A 25,080-nucleotide genomic window follows, 5' to 3' on the forward strand; every position below is an offset into this window, starting at 1 on the left:
AGCGTTAAAGGCCCCGAGCCGAAGGCGAGGGCCTTTAACAAGGGAGAGGGACTTTAATAGCCGGTATAGACCGACTACGAAGGGCTATAAGGCTATTAGAACATTCTGCCAATAGAGGGCAGAATGTTCTAACAAAAAAGAACAAAGCCTTATGGGAGCGTGAGGGGATTGAAATCCCCTCAGGGTCCTTAAAGCCTTTGTTCACAGCCAGAGCTGTGAACAAAGAAACATTGGAATGTTGGAGCTCCAGGCTTATACCAGCCATTATAAGCCTGGAGCACTCCATTGTTTTCAATGGAGCTCCCAACATTCCAATGTTCTAATGAAGTTTATTGAACTAAGAGTGGAGTGCTGTCCGTGCCTTTCAGCATTATCCGTGGGACTAGAAAGGGCTGTCCCCTATCGCCCCTGCTCTTTGCTCTGTATATGGAGCCCTTTGCAGAGGGAATCTGTGGCAACCCCCAAATTGTGGAAATCCAAATGGGTGGCAGGGGACATAAAATCACGTTATATGCAGATGATGTCCTTCTGACTCTAACCAGCCCATGCACTTCATTGAAGACCATGATAGCAGAACTGGCCACATTTGGTGGAGCATCCGGGTTTAAGACCAGCTTGCAAAAAATCTTCCATTCTTAATTTAACTATCCACGACCTGTCGAAAGCCCGCCTTATCTCCCAGTTTCCCTTTAGGTGGGCGGAACAGGGACTATCATATTTAGCCCTCCAGATTCACTCCACACCCGCAACCACAGCTGCCCACAACTATGGAGGCCTTATAGTGACCACAAGATCTGATCTTAAAAGATCGAAGGGCCACGGCCTTTCCTGGTTAGGACAATTGGCAGCGGTCAAGATGACGCTCTTGCCCAAGATTATTTATGTAATGCAAACCCTTCCCCTACAACCCCCCTCCACGAATCTTAGACAAGCTGCAATCCCTTATATGTGATTTTATCTGAGAGGGCAAGTGTGCAAGATGGCCAGGGCCCACGCTTATCTTTGATTAGCGGCTGGAGCGCTAGGAGTCCCGAATCGACAGTGCTATTATCTGGCCTCACAGCTATGATATATGGTAGAGTGGTTCTGACCCTACATTGAAAAACATTGGTGTTTTATCGACCAGGCTCTTGCGGACATTCACGTTTGGAAGGTGCCCTGCAGTGCTTAATTTGTAAATAAATAAGTGCCAGATCTCTAGTCAGGAGTCCTCTGCAGCTTGCACCACACATTGCCACTGTCGTTGTTGCCAATGACAGTACCTACACAACTACTAACAAGCACACTACAGATGTGACAGTTCTGCCTATGCCAGGCCCCCACAGCTATATAAATGGCTTGAGAGGCACATAATAATTGTTTTTAATGTACACTGAATTAATAACCCATTGCTGTTCGGCTCATCTCTAATTTATACAAACAGCACCACCATGTGGCAGCTGTCATAAGCACCTGTGCAGACAATTAAGTGCAGGTGCTGACAATTAAGTCCTGGTGCTGAGAACCAGAAACTGCTGGCTCAAATTAAGCACTGGTACCCTGGCTCCCGAAGCCACATAGGCCAGCGGGAGTCTATGTCTCCTGGGTGGAACGAGCCACTGTGGGGGTTTTGGATAAAGTAGATCTACTCCCTTATCCCCACAAAAACTGTTGATAGGCAATCTATATTTCCTGCCAGCTGCAAAGGGGTCAGCGTTGACAGTCTGTCAGGAGGCTAACTGAGCGATCTTTTTGATGGTGATGTTCTTATGGATTTCCCAACGCTTCAATCAGCTTATTGTCTCCCCAACACGCACGCTGGCAATATTTGCAGTTTCTTATTTGGTGATGCAGCCATGGCTTCATCCACAAACTAGCCGGGTGCTCATACAGCAAGCAACAACGGTCCTTAATGTATATTGGTTAGAAGGAGAAATGCAATTATAGACAACAATCTGTACTATAAGGAAGCAAGTGTCCAGCCGGACAGTGATTTAATCAATGTAACGGTATACACAAAATAAAGCGAACAGTTATACAGTGGGATACAGTCCTGTATCCAGTACACATAACATATATAACAAAACAAGGGGTAGGGATTTGCAGGCAATTTACGAAAGGGGAGGCGCTAGTAACAAGTTAAGGATTCAACTAGCTGACCTCATGTAGTATACACATTTAGGTTATTCAATGGCAATTATGTGTTACTACATAGACTGTCGACGGCGTTTCGATCCTACATGTAATAAAGAATCATCATCAGGACTAAAATATATTGCCTGATCATGCAAAGCCTGTAGAGAAGGAACGCAAATGAACAAGGGACAGGATTTAGCCCTATTGCCTGCAGAGTATTGCATAACTGTTGCCCATGCCATACTTAACGTGAAACCATCCATACGTGCGTGAATTGATGTCTGTGTCACGTAGTCTGAGAACATAGTGTAATTTGTGACTTAAAGAGGGGGTGGGTGGTGTTGTTGGTGGTGAGGAGCGCCGTGAGTTAAAATAACGAGTGCCTTGGGGGGGCCCGGTCGTGGACTTGGACCAGGTGGATCAGTTAGCAAGGATCTCACATCTTGGAGCTCAGAATTGCATGTCTAAGGTTCTTAGACACGTGGTCATGGCGTCCAGGGAATTGGTAAGTGGAAATCTGCGGGAAGCGCAAGGATAGGGTTAGCCTAGGGCATGGTTGGATAGCAAGGGTTATGGATTAAGCTAAGGGCAGGAGGGCCAGTTACCTGTGTTCAGAAGTAGTGATCCGCATCAAGTAGCGATCATAGTAATGCAAGGCGCATCAGGAAGCAATCATGGTGGGGTGAGGTCGGTGTTGGAATTTCAGGATAGGCGAGCCAATCTAGGGAAAGGGGAATTTGTGAGCTAAGGAATAGCGGACAGGGCAGGCAGGGCGGCAATTGATAGGAGCCTTACCGGGTTCCAATAATCTGGAGAGACGATCGGCTGCTCGAGGACAACTAGATATTACGGAGGATCCCCTTGGATGCTGGAACTTCACAATAAGGACGGCAATAACCAACAGATACTCGGTATAACGCCTACCGACCTGGAAGGAATTAAAACCTATGTTAACCTAACCTACGTCCAGTGTGAGCAGCTACCGATGGACTGGGTCATGGTAAGGTGCAGGGGAGTCCTTGAGAGAAGCTAACCTTGGTGTCCAATTCGGGACATCCTGGCGTCCTTCCTGGCTCGATGGCACTGTGAGGGAAATGAGTAACAATTCTCGCGGTGGTTAAACTACCGCCGCAATCGTGGCCATCTTGTGTGTGGCGGAGGTTGCAAGCGACGTGCATAGCAGATACATCGGCCATCTTGGGAATGGCACGGGACTGTGTCCTAATCAACCAGTGTCGAGGAGCCCATTCCCTCTCACCGAACTAGGTGGGGCCAATCGGGGATCTGTCAACGCCAAGGGGCTTAAGTGCTGGCTAGTAACCAAGGTCGGCAGGTGTGGCGGCCGTATTGGAACGGTTAGCCAGCCACTAAGTGGGGGTGAAGGTGGGACTGGATCAAGACAGGATGGGTTCTTGAAGGAGTAAGGGAGGGGTAAGGAGCCCAACACCAAGAGTGAGGTGTGTATTTACAGTGAAAGCATTAAAAGCATGTATTTACATTAAGTGGTATATACGAAATGTGCGGAAACGGAGCAAGGTTCATATAATAGGAAAACACATTATATTGCTCCAGCAATGACAGGAACGTTTGCACTGTTTACAGCAGGGAGGTCCAGTCCTCATTTTGGTTGAGTCCGTTCTTGATACTGTCCATCAGTATGATCATTTTAAGTTCCTCTTTGTTGAGTAACAGAGATATGTCACCTGCACGAGGAGGTAATTTCAAAGCTTTCAGTACAGTCCATTTAATATCATTTTCCGAATGACCTTCTTGTATGTAATGATCAACCAGAGGAGCATTGGGGATTTTGCAGCGTACCCTGCTCCGATATTGTCCAATCCTGGTCTTAATCTTTTGTTTGGTCTGGCCAATATATACACATGGACATGTGCATTGGATCAGATAAATAACATTGCTGGTATTGCAGTTGGTAAAGGACTGACACTTAATCTGTACATTGTTAAACATGAAGGATTTGCCTTCCATCGTGTAATCACAGACATTACATGAACCACACTTAGCCGGGTGCTCATGTCATTTGAGAAGTGGCTTCTCACTCGCTTATCCGATCAGAAAATCCTGTCTAACATTTACACCTTTCTTCTCACTCCTCTGACTCCTTTAAAATCCACCGCACGAACCAGATGGTGGGGGTAGTCTGAGCCTACTTTTATGGACAAGGAGTGGAATTATATTTCACACCGTGCTCGAACTTCCATCCTAAACACCACTAGTAAGGAGATGTTCTTGAAGATTGCCCACTACTGGTATTTCACCCCAGCCAGGAATGCCGTATGGGATCTGAGCAAGGATGGAAATTGTTAGCGTCAGCCTGGCCAAAGGAGCACCCTCACACATTTGCTATGGCAGTGCCCCAAATTTAGAATCTTCCTGTGGAGGGGTACTGGAGGCGGTGTACACTATATTCAATACTGGTATCCCCAGATTTCCTAGCTACATACTTCTGGGTCTTCCTAATCCTCTCACACCCTCATTGAAATCCTGTAGAGGCAGGCACTGGGAGCCACTAAACAAAGTTTCCTCTCTAAATGGGGCATGGAGGTCATAACTACACACTTACATTGGTTGCACAAATTCTGGTAAATACTGGGAATGGAATAGTAAATGGCAGTCGCCATACCACCTTCTCCTATTTGACAAAATGTGGCAACCATGCATTTATAATGAGTTGCCTTTGTGACAGCTATTTCACTCATCTCTGCCAGTACAGGTCCTGAATGGTATTGTTCCCCTTTCTACACCTAGTATCCTTGCTGTCTTCCCCTTCTGTCTTGATCACTTATGAGACCTTCCCTCCTACGATACATGTATGCCTTACAGTTAAATGAAACACCACCGGCCAATGGTTGCAGGTGGGCTGCTATTGTATCTCCTATCCTTTCAATTGATAATAATAAAAAAGATCTGAAACATAAAATCAATAGTTACGCGAGGTGCCAGACTGAGCGTACCTGCAATGTGTATTTCAAGATAGATTATAAAATGGAAAGCAGAGCGGCCAACCAGATTTATAATCTTCAATTTGGGTACATTAGGTGGAGGGAAGAGTCAAAGAGGCATTCATGGGGTGGATACGCATTCGGCCATTCTGGCATTTGTAAGTTAAACGGAAAAACAAAAATACAAATATTGAAAAGGAATAAAAAAGAGATGGAAGGGAGAAAACAGAGATGGCAATTAAAATCTGTTTCTCACTAGGCAAATGTAAATAACTGAATTTGACATCTAATAAACAAAAATCTGCGGAGGAGGGAAAAGCAGCAGCAATGAAGGATTTGTTCACTCAGGCTGATAATTAAAAAAGTAATTTATGGCTTTTTCCACGTTGTTTCTTATAGTTGCACATATTTAAGTCTACTTTTCAGTCCTCACATTACCTCATAAGAGCTAAGGATTATGGGAAGAGTTGTGGGAGAAAAAGGAGTTTTTAGTGCCAGTAGAACTACATTTTTCTATGGAAGAGGGTGCCACATTCAGCGCTCCTCTTGGGTCCTTCCCTGAGTTCTTTAGGGAAAAGCGTTCTTTAAAGGCCACATTTTAGGAATGTAACTACAACGTCATGACTCCTACCTTTGGAATTAACAGTGCAAAACCTAAGCCCTGGATTAATAGTAGCTTTATACTGCTACCTCATCTTCAAACTTTATATGCTAATTTGTATAATGGCTGATTTTACTCAACATACTTTCGCATTCTTTTCACTAATTGAATGAGTGCTATTTATTTTCGATGAATGAGAAACATGTGCAATGTAGTTCAGTATTCTAAGAGAAATATTATTGAAATTAGAACATTATTTATTTTTATTATGTGTCAATATCACAAGCCGTCCCAGCATCACCAGGAGCTGGAGCAGATCAGAGGAAGACTGTTTATACACCGCACATCTAGATGGTGTGTTGTCACACGCAGTGCCCCGCTCATATTTGGGTGACCTCATGGACTGGGCAGTGCTGATGACTCTGTGATCACTGTAAACTGTGGACATTGCAGATGGTGGTGGAGCTGTGGATCCGGTGGTGGGCAACGGATGTTAAACCTGTTCTTCTTCACGAGTTTAGCCAAAGCCATGATTCTGAGGGAAAAGGCATGGTCAATCCAAGATAAAGTATAATTCTTTCCCACAATGTCAGTTCCTGTTTAAATCTTAAGTACGGCAGGCAATCACAAGAAAAAAGTGAGCCACAAGGCGTTCTATGCCTATAGTATGTTGCATTTGCGGCACACGTTTCCCTCTGTTTTTACACCTGTTCTTTGCTTCTTGCAGCTCTATTGCACTTGGAATCTTTTCCTTAATTCTTGGGTTGGGATCTTCCTGATATCAAGGGGAGTTTGATGCCTGGTATAGTCTCCATCTTCAATCATGCATTACCATATTTTCAATGAGGTTTGTCCTCCTAACTCCTACCAAGGACGATCTAAAAGAGACATCTGGAACCTTTCATGTTTGTTTTATATTGCAGAGTGACAGCTTGGCTACTTGGATGAGTTGCCCTTTCCTAAGGAAGTTTAAACGGAAACTGAACAAACCTTCACCGCATCCAGTACTTCACAGATATCGATTAAACATCCCAATCAACAGATTTGCCAATATTTTAAATACTGTTAATGTTTTTAAAGTGTGAACGTGTATGATACTCTTTTATCGTACAGTAAGCAGCCGCATAGAGGTTTCAGTTCCCAGTATAGAACTGCATATTTTCATTGCCTTTTTAACAAGTAAGACATCCTACCTTGATATGCTGGATTCCACCCATGTTCATCCAGGCCTGGGCTTGATCAGGGTTCATTTCTACTGCTATTTTGTAACTCTATGCAAGCAAAAATAAATGACAGGGTATACTTTACACATTAGTGAAAGCAAAAGGAGTTCTACAAATATCTAACACCCACAATCATTTAATTAATTGCAAGCTCTTCAAACATGGTAAAGGCATTAAAATGGAATACTCCTGATAATACATGCTAACAAATGCGGATTCAATTAAAATAATTCGAAAACCCACAACACACATCACACTTCTCCATTTTGTCCATGAACCACATGATGCGCGGTTTTTAAATGACCCAATGCAAACATTCAGTTGCACACTGGAACTATCTTGACTACTAATAAAGTTTGCTATAGGTCATGCCAGTGTGTCCGAAGTGCATGATGCGCTGTAGCTCAGTGTCTTACTCGCATGATCCTACTGCATTGGAAAACCCTGGTTACTACAACACTGCTACCTTTAGCCATATGCAATCCTTCCCCTTTATTAACTGCAACGCATAGAACAATATATGTTTTTTAATGGGGAAGAATGAACTGGCGCTAGTTTACTGGCGCACTCGTTTGGTAGCCAATAGTGAGTTAAGACAAAGGTTTATGCCATTTATCTTGAGAAAGCCATAGCATCTAAAATATCTGTGCTACTTCATCTCATTTATTGCCCACCTCCAAACCCAATCTGACATAATTCCGCCCATGCAGACCTACCTTTCCTCAAGTTAAATCACAGACTTTCAGGATTCTAAAAACCTGCATTAAGGGTTAAGGCACATACAGCATCATCTCACGGCTCTGCCTGGATGACTCCACATCACCTGAGAAGTCACATTGCAGCTGTGCTGATCGGGAAACGGCATTCACAACGAGGGCTGAGCCACGCAGGCCATTTCCCCGCAGGCGGAATCACGTGTGCATTTACCACACATATTCCTCAACCACGCAGATGTGTGGTTAAGGGAGTGTGCAGTCTAGGTGCTAGGATGGGCAGACACAGGAAAAGGAAGGATCGGGAGAGGACGTGATCAGGTAAGTGGGGTAAGGCTGGATTTTGGGAGGGGTGGGGGTAGTTTTTAAGAGTTTGGGGGTAGTGTTTGGGCTTAGAGTTGGGGTCGTTTTTAGGGTTCAGAGGTAGTTTTTGTTTTTAGGGCTCGGTGGTCAGGGTAGTTTGGAGGGCTCGGTGGAGTTATTTTAGGGCTCAGGGGAGGTATGAGTTGTTTTTAGGGCTGGGGGGGTCGGGTAAATTTTAGGGATGTATGACGGAACAACGAGTTCCTCAACCCTGCATACCTAAACAACGCGGTCTGTATAACGACCAATTCTTAACCACGCATTGCTTTACCATGCATGCCTTTACCACAATTTTTCATAGTAATGGCATGCGTGGTAAAGGGATATGCGTGGCTAAGGTTACCACTTCCTTCCCCGTCCACCTGAGTCCTAAAAACGACCCCACTCTCCCCATATCCCTAAAAACGACCCCATCCCCCTCCTTGAGCCCTAAAAACAATCCCTAGAAAAATACCCTGAACCCCCACCCCCAAAAAACTACCCCAAACCCCCTACCCCTAAAAACAAGACCAAACCCCCTCTCCCCTGAAAACTACATCGAACCCCAACCACCCCTGAAAACTACCCCGAACCTGCACCCCTAAAAACAGCCCAAACCCGCCCCTAAAAACTACCCAAACACCCCACCCCTGAAAGCTACGGTGAACCACCACCAACCTTGAAAAAACTACCTGAACCATCCTCCACCTCTGTAAAGTACCCCAACCCCCACCCCTAAAAATGACCCTAACCCCCCGTAAAAACTACCCCGACCACACACCAACCCTGAAAACTACCCCGAACCTCCCTCCACTCCTGTGAACTACCCCAAACACCTACTCCTAAAAATTACCCCGAATCAACCCACCCCTAAAAACTATCCTGAACCCCCCTCTTACCACCGAAAACAATCCCAAAGCACCACCATCCCTTAAAACTAGCCCAAACTCCTCCACCCATAAAAACTACCCGAACCCCCACCCCTAAAAACGACCCCAAACCCCTCCACCCCTGGAAACTACCCTAACCCCCACCATCCCCTAAACCTACCCCAAATCCCCCACAACATAACACTACCCAGAACACCCAACATCACATAAAACTACCACAACCCCCCAGGCCAGACCCCAGCCTCACTTACCTTTCTGTGTGCACTCCTCTCTCCCCGCCCATTCTGAACAGTGCATTTGCCTTAACCACGCATGTGCATGGTTAAGGCAAAGGCGTTGTTCGGGCAAGCGTGGTTATGCTTGCGGGTTTCCGGAACTTGTGACTCTGGCCTTGTTGTTCCGGATGTTTCCCAAATTCTGAGGCTCAGAGGGGGGGTCGGTTAGTTTTTAGGGCTCAGGGAATAGCGGTTGGGGTGTGATCTTTACCACACATAAACCCTTTACCAGTCATGCATTTATAACGAAATTATGTGGTAAAGGAATGCGCTATTCGTTGTTTGGGCTGCGTTGTAGAGGCACATATGATTTAGCTATGCGTGCCTCTGTCATACAACCGTGCTGATCGCTCTTTCCAGGGATACACTGCTGTTACGTGAAGCTTGGGATTGCTTTATAACTCGCACCTGTGATGCTGTTAGAGTGAAAACTTGTTTGATTAATTTAACCACCAAAGCATAACGTAAAATATGCTGTTAAAAGCATCTTGCCACGAAAGGCAAATTGATGCCTTCCTCAACATTGCAAATACTTATGTGCGATTGATGAAAGCCTGCTTCTCAGTCTCTCAGCACTTGGGTACCCATCAAGCTTTTCAAGTGTAACTTAAAATTAGATTTTGGGCCCTTGAAGAAGCGAGGAACACTAGACTGTGTCCTCTAAAGCTCTGTTCTCATTACAGTGTGGCCTGCTGTGTAGTGCGCCTAACACAAACAATGAGCCATGCCCATTCTTATTTGAAACATAAGTGCTAATGTCATGTCTACCCAGTTTGCCTTTACCCTCAAATAGAATTGACATGGCATGCAGGCAGACAGCTGATATGTCAGTTGTTTTTTTCTTCCCTGCATCTGTCCACATCGTATCTTTGAATTTTCTTTTTGCATCTGTTCCACACATTTACTACCTTTTCCATGATTATACATTGTCTTATGCAACGTGTGCCTCTAGTGCCTCTTGCTGGTTCATTGCTATAAATCATGGTTAATAGTTGTAAGTGTATGCTTTTTCACTAAAAAAATAAGTGCCGCTTGTACTGGGTTTATCTTGTGAAGGAATGCTAGATGTCTGTCATTCTTTTCCGCTCCTCATTCTTCTTGTGTCAATAAAACTTTGCATTATTGGGTTCCTCTTAAATAAATGCAGTTTAAATAAATCTTCTCTTTGGGAGTGTTGCTAAACTATTTCTTGCCCCCCTCCAGAACACCACGAGCCGACGCAACAAGAAACACAAGTGGTTCACCAGGGATCTTTGAGAATCCAAGCGCTCCTGCCGATGACTGGAGAAGACGTGGGGAAACAGCAAAACCCCTGAAGCACACTCAGCCTACATACAGCCATCATGGCAACTACCAACTCATCAAATCAACAAAGAAAAACTTCATCCAAAAAAGAATCCTTTAAAATGCCCACAACTCCAAGGAACTCGTTGTCATCAGACAGGAATTTGCCAGACCCAACAGGGAACAACAACCGGCGTCCCTCCCTCCCAAGACCTCTGCAACAAACTCAGCTCCTTCATTCACCTCCAGATCAAGATGCTCTACGACAACTTTGATGACCAAGACCATGGCACTGCCTTAACTCCCACCCCCAACAACGCTATCCAACAGACCCTTATCACCTGGACCCCTCTCACTATAAAATACATCTTAAAGACAATGAAGAGTATCCACTCTGGACCACCCACTGACATCTGTCCCCTGCACCTCTTCCACTGGGCCTCCACTGCCATCGCACCCAAGCTACGCAGAACTTTCAACTGCTCCCTCGAGACCACATTCCCCGACAACTGGAAACGTGCCGAAGTCAACCCTTGCTGCAGACCCGACGGATCTCAAGAACTTCAGGCCCATCTCAGTGCTCCCTCTTGCTGTCAAAATCATCAAAAAGGCCATTCACACCCAGCTAGCACACCTCGTAGAAACCAATAGCATCCTAGACACTTCTCAATCTCAATTCCGCAGCAATCACAGCACGAGACCGCCCTCATCGCCGCCACTGATGACATCCGTGCCCTCCTCAACCAAGGCCACATGGCAGCCCTGATCCTCCTGGACCTATCAGCAGCTTTCAACACCGTCTCCCACCGCACACTAGCCACAAGGCTCCATGACGCCCGCATCCGGATACGATCTTTCCTCTCAGACAGAACACAGAGAATAAGACTCCCGCCATCCTTCCCAGAACTGACAGAGATCAGATAGGGAGTACTGCAAGAATCCTCCCTCAGCCCCACACTCTTCGACGTGTATGTGGCCTCGCTTGCAACCATTGTCAGGAACCACGGACTCAACATCGTCTCCTGCGCCAAAGACGCCAAGCTCATCCTCTCTCTCACCAAGGAACCCAACATCGACAGGTGCAATTTCCAGGAAGGGATGAAAGCCATCGCGACCTGGATGAGCAACAGCTGCCTGAAGCTCAAATCGGAGAAAACAGAAGTCTTCATCCTCAGCTCCACCCCCTCTGCATGGGACAACACCTGGTGGCCCCCTGCCCTCGGAAACCCACGCACCCCAAAGGACCACGCATGCAACCGTATCATCCTACTCGACTCTTCACTCACCATAAATCACCAGATCAACGCTCTATCCTCTGCATGCTTTAACACCCTCTGCATACTTCGCAAGACTTTCAAGTGGATCCCCCCTGACTTCAGGAAAACCGTCACCCAGACACTCATCACCAGCAGACTGAACTACAGAAATGCTCTCTATGCTGGAATCAATGAAAAACTAGACCACCAGAATGCCGCAGGCAAGCTCATCCTCGACATCCCACAACATGACCTCTGTGACCTCCACTAACTCCCCATCGAAAGAAGAATAACCTTCAAACTGCACACACATGCCTAAAAAGCCCTCCACAACCCTGGACCCCAATACCTCAGCGACCGAATCTCCTTCCACACCCCCAAGAGAAACCTCAGCCGATCTCACCCTAGCCACAGTCTCTCGCTTCTACAGGACCAGAGCAGGTGGAAGATTATTCTCCTACTTTGCAGCCAAGACCTGGACGGAACTCCCCCTTCGCCTCTGACAAAGCCCGACATTGCACCAATCCAGAAAGGACCTCAAGATCTGAACGGAGCTGCTCACACCTCCTCCCCCAGCCCCTTGAGACGCTCACAGGTGAGTGGTGCACTCCACAAAACCTTGATTAATTGATTGATTTTTAATTTGCCTTATCCTTCAGGGGATGTAGCCTCCAAAACTGGATACACCAGTGGCTCATACACAAAAATATTTGAATTTTTTGTGATTCTGGAGCTAATTGCCATATGCACAATTGCAAATGGTACAAAATAGCAAATGCCAGGAATTCACAAATGTCATTAAAGATCTCATATTTAGTGAACTGTAAGCACATCGCTATTTTAGTGATTCTATTAATAAATGTGCATTAGGCATAATCTGTCCTTCAATCTTCAGGAGGTGCCTAGAGACAGGAGTTGGTTCCTAGACTGATCTCATTTGGTTGCTTACATTTGTCTTTGCCTCATGCTCAGCGATGCATATACATGACATCCTCTTCAAAGCTATTTTAAATTGTAAGAAAATGTATGTGTGTTAGCATGTATTTATTGTTCAATAGTGTTGGTGGACACTTGTAACTGTACAGTGTTTATCCTGTGTATGACTGGTACATTCTACTATATTTACTCTTTATGACAAGATAAAGGGTTCATGATTCCCGATTGGCACTGTAATGATGTTAAAGAGCAAGGGGAAAGGAAGAATAGTGTAGCAGGACTGATAGGTGGGTGCTATAGGTATGGGAATACATTAAAAATGGGTTGTTTAGAATGTAACCAGCAATTTAACAAATGTGCAAGAAAGACTGCTGTGCAATTAAAAAAATATGGTAGGAGATTGGCTGAGGGTGAGAAAATCTGAGTTGGTTTACAGAGTAGATGAGGGGTTTTCAAAATCTAAGCCAATCATAGAAGTAAAAGGATACACTTGTAGGAGAATTGGAGCAAATGTAATCAAACAGCAGTTTCTAAGATTGTGAAGAAGACTGTGCATTGGAATTATTTATAGAACACATGGATGGGGAGAGATGGAAGTAACCCAGGAAGTATACTGCCATTCAGGAAGGAGTTAATCTTTGGCAACGCATGTGAAGAATTATGTCATTTAGTTATGTGTTTTGATTTTGCATACCTTTGGTCCAACTCATTGAGTTTTATGTTCCTCATCTGTTGTGGATCCTCTAGAATGTGTTGGTTCTTATCTCTAGTGCAGATTAGGGAATGTTAGTGGGGATTCCAAACTCACATGGTAGGGACAGAGTTATCTTGGATACGAGGGAAGGATTATGTTTCTGGATATTTTTTTTACAAGTATGAGAAGGGTTCCTGATCTCACATTTGTTAGTAGCGCTCAGTCATGCAATTTGTGATAGCCATATATGATTCAGGCCCTCTCATTGTTTCAAAAGGGCTGTACTCATCTAAAGGATTTATTTTTAAAGTTAATGTTTAAATGTAATCAATTGTAAAATTCATCCACAGCTTTAAGGTTATTGAGGCATGCTACCGAATAGTCATCAGATCAGCTGGCGAAGTTTCATTTGGACAGATTTTAGTTTTAGGGCTTAAAACATGGGATTTTGGAGATTTGATCACTTACTGTAATTTTGTGGATTACTTTTGCCATATCACCACATTTAGCTACTGGCATTGATTTGGTTTTGTTTATTCTTAGTGTAGCTGCTATTTTATATCCTTCCATGGTTTATGTTTAGTTCCGTTAAGTTGTTTTCTTTATTTGATTAGGCTGCAAAAGTAATAAAGGTAATTCCTAGGTAGTGTAAACATATGACCTGAGTGAGGGTTTTATTTTTAATATGCATTAATCGCATTTTTGGAGTGTGAGAACAAACTCCTTTCAATAATGAAAATCTATAATTGGTTTCTTTTATCTACTCGCTCACTTGTGCATTTGTGAGGTGCAATAATGGATCTTAGCATGGCATTATGTAAGTATAGAAAGTAACATTTCTGTTAAAGGGTGTCCTTAAATCCATGTGTACACAGGCTGCTCTCGAAGAGATAAGAAATACATTCAAACACTTGTTGATTGTCATTTGTACAGTCCGGCAGCTGGTTATCTATAGTTTTTCCAAAAACATTTGGATGTATGTTAATCAAGAACATTGGTCGATGACTGGGTTATTTTACTCTTCCTTTTTTCCAGGTGTGAGATATTGCCACTTCTTTTGGAAAAGCACTGAAGAGTATAGTCAAGGATAAACCTCAAATAATGTCATCACACTTTATCGGACTGGGAGCAATCATGTGCCTCTTATATGTATGCAGACTTTTCAGCTTTTTAAGTTTAACAGACTTCGTAACATGAAATTGTAGCTTTTTATCATTTGTGGTCTCCCTTATCAAGCAATGATTTATTTGGCTTACAACTTGGCTTGATTCAAGCTCTCCAGAACTGTCTTCTTTTGACGCAAAATAGTCTAACAAATTTAGGTACAATTTTGCCAAGCCAGGATCTTTATTAGCAATAATTTCCAAAGGTGCTTCACAGTGCCAAACTGATTTCCTCTAGTAGTTTCCCACAAGTTCAAGCGCATATCATTGTGCTTTTGTGCCATTAATTTATAATAATGTTTTGTGTATTAACCACTTTAGTTTGATCCTTTTGTGTATTGGCCATATCAATTTGATTCCGGAGCATATCTTCCAAAAATCACTTTTGTGTTTTCGTTCCATCTATTTCTAGAGAAGATACTACCAGTACTGCCAGGCTTTTTTTTTTTTGCTTTGGTGATATTACCCCTTCCTCTCTACCATTTCTCTTTTCTCAAACTAGAATCACCTAAGCAGAACAGGATTCTGTCAATATTGAGGCTGGTTTAGAGTTTGGTGGACAGTTTTCTCCGTTGGCATGGTAAAGGGCATTACCACCCTATCCCAACGGACCTCTGCCTGCCAAATTTACAGATTTACCTGCCCCATGGGGGTATACAGTCAGCCATGACTGCCAGTTACCAAACATTTCAAATATGTTTGTTTTTCAATAACAAGCTCCTAAAGTGTGACATAACCTGGAAATATCTACAACTCCAAAATCCATGTCACCTGAAATATACATACTTAGGAAGTGTTGGTCCACTCCACCTAATTATGGTCTTGTAATTTATATTAATTCCTGCAAGGTTCTAACATATGAACCTTCAGGGAAGGCTCACTGCCCTTTATCAATTAAACCAAATTTGTAAAGGGTGGCTAATACCCCATGAGGGTATCCAGGCAATGAGAGTCCTGCTGCATGGGCAGGGCTCAGTTGAACAGCCAAGTCTTGAGTCCTTTCCTGAGTTCCTGGACTTGGTCTGTGAGGTAGGGGAAGAAGCATCCTCCGCAGTTGCTTCGACTGATGCCAGCCGTGGGGGCGAGGGAAAGGGAGGCAGAGCACAGGTGTCTGGCAGGTTGGTGGAAGTTCTAGCGGTGGTTGATATATGCTAGTTCTTAGTTGTGCAAGGCTTTGCCGGTATGGATCAGCATCTTGAAGTGGCATCTCTTCTGAATGAGGAGCCAGTGGAGCATCCTGAGGTGGGGGGTGATGTGGGTCCACTTGGGGAGGTCGAGGATGAGTCAGCCAGCTGGTGACTAATGCTTGAGTGAAATATCATCTGGTGCTGACAGAGAGCCACTTGAAGATCTCGTGGAGCATGTGAAGAGTGAGGAAGTAGGCAAAGGAGACTGCATTGATCTAGTTTTTCATGGAGAGCTTGGTGTCCAAGATGATGTTGAGGTTGTGGGCGTGGTCTGTCGGAGTGGGTGGGGGTCCCAGTTTGGAAGGCCAACGGGGGTTGTTCCACAAGGAGGTGTTGTACTTGAAGATCAGAACTTCCGTTTTGTCTGTGTTGAGTTTTAGGCAGTTGTCTTTCATCCAGTCGGCGCTGCTTGTCATGCACCTTTGGAAGCTGGCCCTTGTGGTGGAGGAGTCTTCTGATAGCGAGAGGATGAGGTGGTTGTCATCTGTGTAGGATATAATGTTTTGTCCATGGGTTCTGACGATGTTGGCCAGGGTGTCATGTAGATGTTTGAACAGAGAGGGGCTGAGGGAAGAGCCTTGAGGGACGCTGCAGATGATGCTCTTCTGTTCGGAGGTGAAGGGAGGAAGACAGATTCTCTGTGTTCTTCCAGTGAGGTAGTATGCGATCCATTTGAGGGCTCTTCCTTGAATTCCAATGTGGTGAAGCCTCTCGATAAGGGCGTGGTGGGATATGGTGTTGAATGTTGCTGAGAGGTCAAGAAGGATCAGGGCCACCATTTCTCCTTGGTCCAGGATGGCTCTGATGTTGTTGGTGGCAGTGATCAGGGTGGTCCGTCCATCACCACCCCCTTTTGTACCGCTTTGTTCGCCATAAGTTGGCAGGGTATGCTCAGACATGAGTCCCTTGCTCACTTTGCCACTGGATTTAAGCAAGCCTGGATGAAGACGTCTGGAATGCCAGAAACCGGTCCTAGGAAGCTTGTTTCCGGTCCAGGGAAGGCATGGCTGGGCAGTTCGGGCTGGAATATTCCCATGAGGCACAGGGTCAGACTGATTTGCATATGGTCATGTCTGTACTGGGGTGGCAGAGTGGGCTAAAGAAGAAATGCGTTACTTACCTGTAACTGCAGTTATCCAGTATTGGTATCTTTCATAGATTCACATGCCTGAATCATTCCCCGTCATCGGGGTGGGAGTTCCCGGTACATAAATAAAGTAATGTCATATAGACATATATACTTAGTAATGGGCCAGAGGCCTATCATTAGTAACATATCCATGTCCTTTTGTAAAAAGGACTAAACTTTGGCCAAGAGCCAATCAGCAATCACCACCCTCTAGAACCTTCCTGGAAGGAGCTCTGGTCCCTCAGATTTTCGTAAGCACAGTGCTAAGTAGTACACTACTGAGAGAATCAAGGTGAGCCCTTCCAGGGGAGGTGGGTGGGTTGCATGTGAATCTATGTAAGATACCAATACTGGATAACTGCAGTTACAGGTAAGTAACGCATTTCTTAACCAGTATTATGGGTATCTTTCATAGATTCACATGCCTGAATCAGAGTAGCGAACAATAACAAGCACATTTAGAATGGTACAACAGTAAATCTCAAAAGATAATAACATATCAATTGTGAAGTGCAAAAGGTACCAACATGCATTAGTAGAGAGAAATGCACAAGTAGACAGTAGGAAGGTGGGATGAAAGAGAAGGCTCACCTCTAGTGAAATAGATGATGGAGCACAGCCTGTCCCACTGCTGCATCTTTCATAAGTTCAGTATCCAAGCAGTAGTGCCTGGTGAACGTATGAGGCGTCTTCCATGTCGCCGCACTGCAGATGTCAATTATGGGCACTCCCGCAAAGAGCGCCATTGAGGTTGAGACTGCTCTAATGGAATAAGCCCGAACCTTGGAGTGCAGAGGATGTCCAGCTTGCTGATGACAGAAAGCAATGGCAGCAGAGATCCAACGTGAGATTTTCGAAATGTCTCTGTTCTGTGTATGTAGAACTTCAGACAGCGTTTGAGATCCAAAGAGTGGAGAGACCTCTCTGCTCTGGAATGTTGATTCGGGAAGAAAGACCGCAGTACAATAGGCTCATTAAGGTGAAAGTCAGATGGGACTTTTGGAATGAATTTAGGATTATTCCTCAGAATCACTCTGTCCTGCCTGAATTGTAGGAAAGGGTCTTGAATTGAAAAGGCTTGGAGTTCGCTTACTCTTCTCGCTGAGGTAAGCGCCAATAGAAGAGCCATTTCCAGGAAAGATATTTGATATCCGCTTTGTGTATTGGCTCAAAGGGATGCTTCATTGATTGAGCAAGCACAACGTTCAGCTGCCAGGCAGGCGGTAAATACTTCACCAGAGGAAATGTCCTGAACAAACCTTTAAGAAATTGTTTTATGAGTCTGTTGGACCAGAGGGAAGTACCAGCTGTAGAACGTCTGAAACGAGATATGGCAGCCAGGTAAACTTTTATTGAAGCATGAACCAGACCTGAGTTTGCCAAATGAAGAAGGTAAGGTAAGATCTCTGCTGGTGATGAAGAAAAGAAATGTATTTTCACCGATTTACACCACGTGCAGAACCTTTTCCATTTCAGGGAATACGACTTGTTGGTACTGTCAGCCCGAGCCCGGGCTAGAACAGCTCTGCAGTCTAGCGGGATGTTTAAGTTCTGGAATTCTCTGAACTCAGGAGCCAAGTCGATAATCTGAGAGATGCTGGATCCGGATGTTGGACTTGTCCGTGGTTCATTGTGAGGAGATTGGGGCACGGCTTCAATGGGATTGGCGGTTCCAGCGATAGGAGATAAAGCTCCGTGAACCAGTGTTGGCGCGGCCACGCTGGAGCTATCAAGATCAGGGTACAATGCTCCGCCTTCAGCTTCCTGAGGACCCTGGGAATCAGGGGAAATGGAGGAAATGCGTACGCAAAGGCGTTGAACCATGCGAACGAAAATGCATTCCCTAGAGACCTTTTCTGGGGACGCCAGCATGCGTAATGTTGGCATTTGGCGTTGTGTCTGGTTGCGAACAGATCCAGGTGAGGCTTGCCCCATCGAGAGAAGATGTGACTGAGAATTTGGTGGTCCAGCTCCCACTTGTGGCACACAGAGCGCTGTCTGCTCAATGAGTCTGCAAGGACATTGTCCGGTCCAGGGACGTATTCTGCCCGAAGGGAAATGTTGTGCATAAGTAGCCAGTTCCAGATCTTTTGAGATTCTCGAGACAACGTCAGAGACCGAGTACCCCTTTGTTTGTTGATATAGTGCATTGTGGTGGTGTTGTCTGTCCTCACAAGCACTGGGGAGTTTTTGATCCGAGGCAGGAACGCTCGAAGCGCCAGGTAAACCGCTCTTAACTCGAGAAGGTTTATGTGGAGCTGTTTTTCGGCAGGGGACCACTGTCCGTTGATTCTGAGTTCTTGGAGGAACGCCCCCCAAACTTTCAGGGACGCATCTGTTGTTATTATATGCGGCGAGGCTGGAAGCAGGAATGGCATACCTTGTGTAAGGTTCTGTGGATGAATCCACCACTGTAGAGCTTTTACCATGGAAGGCGTCACTCGGATTACATCTTCGAATGATCCTGTACACTGGATCCATTGACTGGATAGCGCTTCCTGAAGAGGACGCATATGAAGACGGCAGTGTGGAACTAACAGGATGCAAGAAGACATCATCTCTAACAGGGACTTGTAAAGGCGGACCGTGAGTGTTCTTCCGGATTGTACACGGGTCGCCAAGGATGCCACTTTTGATTGACGCTCCTGTGAGCCGTATCTAGGACAGTGCCTAGGAAAGTGAGACGCTGGGAAGGCTGAAGGACGGATTTGTCTCGATTGAGAGTAAGGCCCAAGTCGTTGAAAAGTTGAAGACAGGCGTTGGAGGACTTGGTCACGCATGTCAAAGAAGGAGCCTTGACTAGCCAGTCGTCCAAGTATGGGAAGACTTGGTGATGTTGTTGCCGGAGGTACGCCGCTACTGGAGACAGGCATTTTGTAAAAATGCATGATGCCGATTTCAGGCCGAAGGGCAACACCCGAAACTGGTAGTGCTTGCCTGCCACTGCGAACCTGAGGTATTGCTTGAGATTTCTATGGATAGGCACGTGAAATTAAGCCTCTTGAAGGTCTAGAGACACCATGAAATCGTTCGCATTGAGGAATTGAAGGACCTCCTGAATGGACACCATACGGAATGACTGTTTCTTGAGATACTTGTTTAGGTTTCTTAAGTCCAATATAGGTCTCCATGTTTTCTCTTTTTTCCGAATTAAGAAGAATCAGGAGTAGAACCCCTTGCCCGTCTGATCGTGAGGGACTCTTTCTATAGCACCTTTTCGGAGCATAAGTGACAGCTCCAATTGCAGCCGATGTAAATTCTTGTGGAGCATTGTGCGAGGAGGAGTTTGAGGCGGGGTTTCTATGAACTCCAGAGAGTGTCCGAATTGAACTAGTTGAAGGACCCATCGATCCGTAGTAATCCGTTTCCAATTTTGTAGGAAAGACGAGATTCTTCCTCCAATCTTGTAAGGTAGAGAAGAAGTGGAGACCTGTGACAGGGAGAAGTCATTTTCTTCTGGCTGTGTTAGTTTTTCCTCCTTTGCCACGAAAGGAAGACCTGGTGTAGGACGACTGTTGTTGTTGTCTCTGCTGATACTGGGGTTTGTACTGCTGGTTTGAGCTCCTCTTGAAGATCTCCTCTTGAAGATTGGCCTCTCCCTCTGGAGCCCCGAAAGGGAGGTTTTGTAAACTGGAGGGTACCCAGTGCCTTCGCTGTATCGGTATCTTTTTTAATACCTTAAAGCGCCTCATCTATATGTGCTCGAAATAAAAGTTGACCTGATTGGGTGACGTCCCCTAGTCACAGCACACCCGAGTGCAAGTGTGATAAAATATTTATCCAAATAAAAGTTGGCCATCATAAGGCATGTCAAGTACCTTAGCTTGCACTTCCGGCCGGAAGGTAGTTCCTTTGAGCCAGCTTTGACGTCTCAGCACCGCAGCTCCAGCTAGCTGGCGGAAACCCGTCGATGCGACATCCATCGTACAGTCAATCATCTCTGAGGCTGAGCGTTCGCCTTCTAAGAGAATCTTTTTTGCCTCTTCTTTCTCTTCCTCCGACAAAGATCCCAAATATGGGGCGATATCAGCCCACATTTGACGATTGTAACGTCCTAACAGTGCCATGGAGTTAGCAGCCCTCACTGTCAATGCGGACATTGAAGAAAACCGCTTCCCAATATTGTCCAGTTTTCGTCCCTCCTTATCCGGTGGCACAGTTAAAGCAGCCGAAGGATTTTTTGATTTGCGCTGCGCTGCTTGAGTAATGACCGAGTCCGGCTTGGGATGGCCAGTAAGGCAAGCCGGAGCCGTGTCTGGAGCCTTATATTTCTTGTCCAGCCTGGGCAGAACCGGGGGCAAGGAAGAAGGGTTTTGCATGATATTAACCCCTTGGGTCCAAATGTACTCTATGATAGGTATGGACCTAACAGTCTTTTTGAACGGTTCCTTGAAATCATAAAGGAAGCAGTCTTGCTGTTGGGTAGTTATTGGAATTTTGAAAAGCAAAGCCGCCCTTTCTAGGATATTATGAAATCCTTTTTAAACAACAAATGGAGGAGTGCCCCCTTGGTATAGCAGAGAAAGACTCTGTAACCAAAATTTAAAGATCAATAGTGCACAATGTGCCCAACCTTTTTACAGGACATACCATGTCCTTTTAGAAGACCCCTCACTCACCAACCTAGTTGGTGACATGCTTCATCATTGGGGTCCCACCCCGCAGGCCAAGTGCCAGCAGGGTGTGCTTCGACACCTGACTACAGTGGAGCGGGTAATTCTTTCTTTTTTATATGTGCAGTGATAATAAAAGGTGGGAAGTGATTTAAAAAGGGGCCAATACTACTCACTTCAAGACTTTATTCCTGAGTGATTGGGCACCCTGCGGCAAAATGTGACACCAATGTCTAATTAGGTAGACTCCGGTGTTCAAGACGTGTAGTGTTTTAAAATAACCTACTTGGTTCCTATCTAGGTACGCCCCGTTGAAGGGGCGTACCTAGATAGGAACCAAGTAGGTTACCTGAGTACAGAGCAGAAGCCACAAGTTACGTGAGCACACGGCTCTTGGAACCCGGACGCCCATGAAGCGGACATTTGCCGCTTTCTGAGTTTTTTTCTTCCAGAATGGGGAGAAGACTGCTTGTATTTTGTAAAGGGCCACAAGTTTGTGGTTCCATTTTCCGTGATCTTGGACAGGGCGCTCCTTAGCGTGTGCGTACCTCCCAGGTCACACTCATTGGTCCTGACGAAAACCCACAATACCAAGATGGTTGAAACATGTAGACCTTTATTTTAAACACATAGCACACGTCGCTATTTTAAAACACTACACGTCTTGAACACCGGAGTCTAACTAATTAGACATAGGTGTCACATTTTGCCTGCAGGGTGCCCAATCACTCAGGAATAAAGTCTTGAAGTCGACGACGATGATGTGGATTTCGTCGACATGGAAGCGCTCGTCGACGACAGCGTCGATGACGATGACGATGTATTTATCTTTATAATAGATGAAACGGACCTACCCGTCGACGATGAAGATGTTGTAGACTTCGACGTGGATAATGAAGAGGACGCCACAGAAGTGAAGATGGTCGCTGTTGACTCTGTCACAGGCCGCGCTGAAGAGGTCGTGAAGGGTTTCTTAAAGGTGGAAACAGAGCCATGAGGAGGAACCTTCACAGGCAAGACCTTAGAATGAACCTCTGAAGACTTCAGCGTCTTCTTTTGAGGTCCCTCTCAAGACAGTCCTGGGGATGTCACTCTAGGTCTTTTAGGAGAGGAATGTGGACTCCTGAAGGAACACTCACTCTCACCTGAAGAGACTGCCTGGTCCTTATCCTTCAGTCTCTGTAGCCATATCAATAGGCGCCCCTCTCTGTCCTTGAGGGTCTTTGTTGAAAAGGTCTGACAGATCTTACAATCTTTAGAAGAGTGGTCTGGGTAGAGACAATAAAGGCAATCCTTATGCTTGTCATCTACATGAAGCCTCTTCTTGTTACAAGAGGCACAAGGTCTAAAAAGTCCTTTTTTATGAGTATCAGCCATGGTAAACTGAAAACCCCACACAACTGAAGAAATTCTGTGAGAAAAGAACTGGAAAATCCAGAGAAGTAAGGAAAACTGAGCAGAGCTCAGTGGAGACTCCCTTAGCACGACGTGCGGTAGAAAATTTGAGGGACCAGAGCTCCTTCCAGGAAGGTTCTAGAGGGTGGTGATTGCTGATTGGCTCTTGGCCAAAGTTTAGTCCTTTTTACAAAAGGACATGGATATGTTACTAATGAGAGGCCACTGGCCCATTACTAAGTATATATGTCTATATGACATTACTTTATTTATGTACCGGGGACTCCCACCCCGACGACGGGGAATGATTCAGGCATGTGAATCTATGAAAGATACCCATAATACTGGATAATGGTGATGGATTAAACCCAGATCTTTTGACTGGGTGTGAGTGTTTGATTGGTTCAGATGCTCCTTCCATCTCCACCCCCTTTTGTACCACCCCCTTTTGTACCGCTTTGTTCGCCATAAGTTGGCAGGGTATGCTCAGACGTGAGTCCCTTGCTCACTTTGCCACTGGATTCAAGCAAGCCTGGCTGAAGACGGCTGGAATGCCAGAAACCAGTCCTAGGAAGCTTGTTTCCGGTCCAGGGAAGGCATGGCTTGGCAGTTCGGGCTGGACTGTTCCCATGAGGCACAGGGTCAGACTGATTTGCATATGGCCATGTCTGTACTGGGGTGGCAGAGTGGGCTAAAGAACGGTGATGGATTAAACCCAGATCTTTTGACTGGGTGTGAGTGTTTGATTGGTTCAGATGCTCTGGCCATCACCACCCCCTTTTGTACCGCTTAAAGAAATTCAGGTCATGTAAGAGGGCTGCTAAAAGTACTCTTGCCTTTGGCCATATGCAATGTGTCCTGACTAGGGTTGGACAGAATTTGTGGAGTTATCAAAAAACTGCAAAATTCTGCAGTTTTCCATGAATAGTGGAATTTCGACACGTAGCATTGCTTGCACTGACTTTTAGGCCGAGTGGAATTTTGACACGTAGCATTGCTTGTGCTGACTTTTAGGCCGGGTGCTTGTTTCGTGCTGTCACATCAGTGTGAATGGCACAATGTGGTGCACCAGAGGGCACTGCCTATTTGCTGCAACTCGAAAATGTTCTACTCGAGTGGCAGCTTTCTCACCGTGAGTGCCAGCTTTCTCAACGCAAATGGTTGTGACCTACTGCCACTCAAAAATCGCACTAGGGGATACAAATTTCCGCTCACACTCTCCAGTTTAACGTTGGTGAGCAATGCGTGAGGAAAATCTCCACCAAGCAGCGGTTTGAGAAGTTTTGCCAGAGTGCAGAGTGGGCGAAACTCGGCTAACTCCACTGGTGGAGCAGAATTTTTCACCCACCCCTAGACCAGACAAATATAGTATTGCTTGCTATGCATTGCTATTGGTGATGCTTGTGAATTCCAACAAGAAATGAACAACAGAAGCTGATGCTCCCTTGTGACAGGAAATCCATTATCTGCCTGCATGAGCCAAGTAGGCTTCCTCGAATTCTTTCCCAAAATTTGTTTCCTCAATTGCTGAGCAATGACTCACCGTGTTTTGGGATTGTAAATTAAATGTTGAATTGAAGCATGAGACTAACCAAATCAGCAGTACAAGTCTTTTAGCGTAATACAGTGCAAGCATCATTAGATGCATGGGTGGCATCTGAGGCACTTCTTGCCACTTTGTAGCTGAAGTGGTAAAAAGAGGTTTATTCTTACATGGAATCCTGGACCAAGAATAGGTCTGCACCCCGGCGATGTTTGCTCCTGGTCTCCCCAACCATGGTTACAAATTCCAAGGCAAACATTCAGTACCTGGATGATCTATCAATATTCTGCTCTAATAGTAGAAAACGTTTGAAGAAAGCATCATCTGTACATTATGCACTACAGCAAGCACGCAGCCACATGGACAGTATTGAAAGTCACGTCATTGTGAGTAGAGAATGCATTGATGTACCTGTTTGGTATGCTTCAGACCCCAGCCGAGATCTAAACCAAGGCGTCTAAAAAGCTAATTGCATGGCTATCTTTTCCAGGGCAGATGGCATTGATCACACTTTTAACTAACAGCCAATTTTGCATCTGTCCGACTTTTTGTTAGGTAAATTACTTATTAAAAAGGTGTGTACATTTCATGCATTTTGTTGTATACAATTACTGGCTTGCAGTGTCTGATCATTCTATGTTTCTAGAACAACATTGTAAACAAAATTGTAAAGTATCAGCGGTAGATTGCATATTTGTCGGTGTGTGAACATGTAGGATAGAATCCTAATTGTTACTGTAAACAGTTACTAGCAGCCCGTC

General features: G+C 45.2%; 1 protein-coding gene across 1 annotated transcript in view; it reads right to left on the reverse strand.

Moving 5' to 3' along the window:
- The window catches only part of TMTC1 (transmembrane O-mannosyltransferase targeting cadherins 1), a 1,403,473-nt gene that overhangs the window by 33,990 nt on the left and 1,344,403 nt on the right, over positions 1-25,080 (reverse strand). The window contains exon 19 of the mRNA XM_078673764.1: positions 6,870-6,947. Within this exon, the coding sequence (XP_078529890.1) occupies positions 6,870-6,947 (78 nt within the window). The remainder of the gene's footprint in view (positions 1-6,869; positions 6,948-25,080) is intronic.

Source organism: Lissotriton helveticus, chromosome 1_1 (assembly GCF_964261635.1).
Source record: "Lissotriton helveticus chromosome 1_1, aLisHel1.1, whole genome shotgun sequence".
Classification (NCBI taxonomy): Eukaryota; Metazoa; Chordata; class Amphibia; order Caudata; family Salamandridae; genus Lissotriton; species Lissotriton helveticus.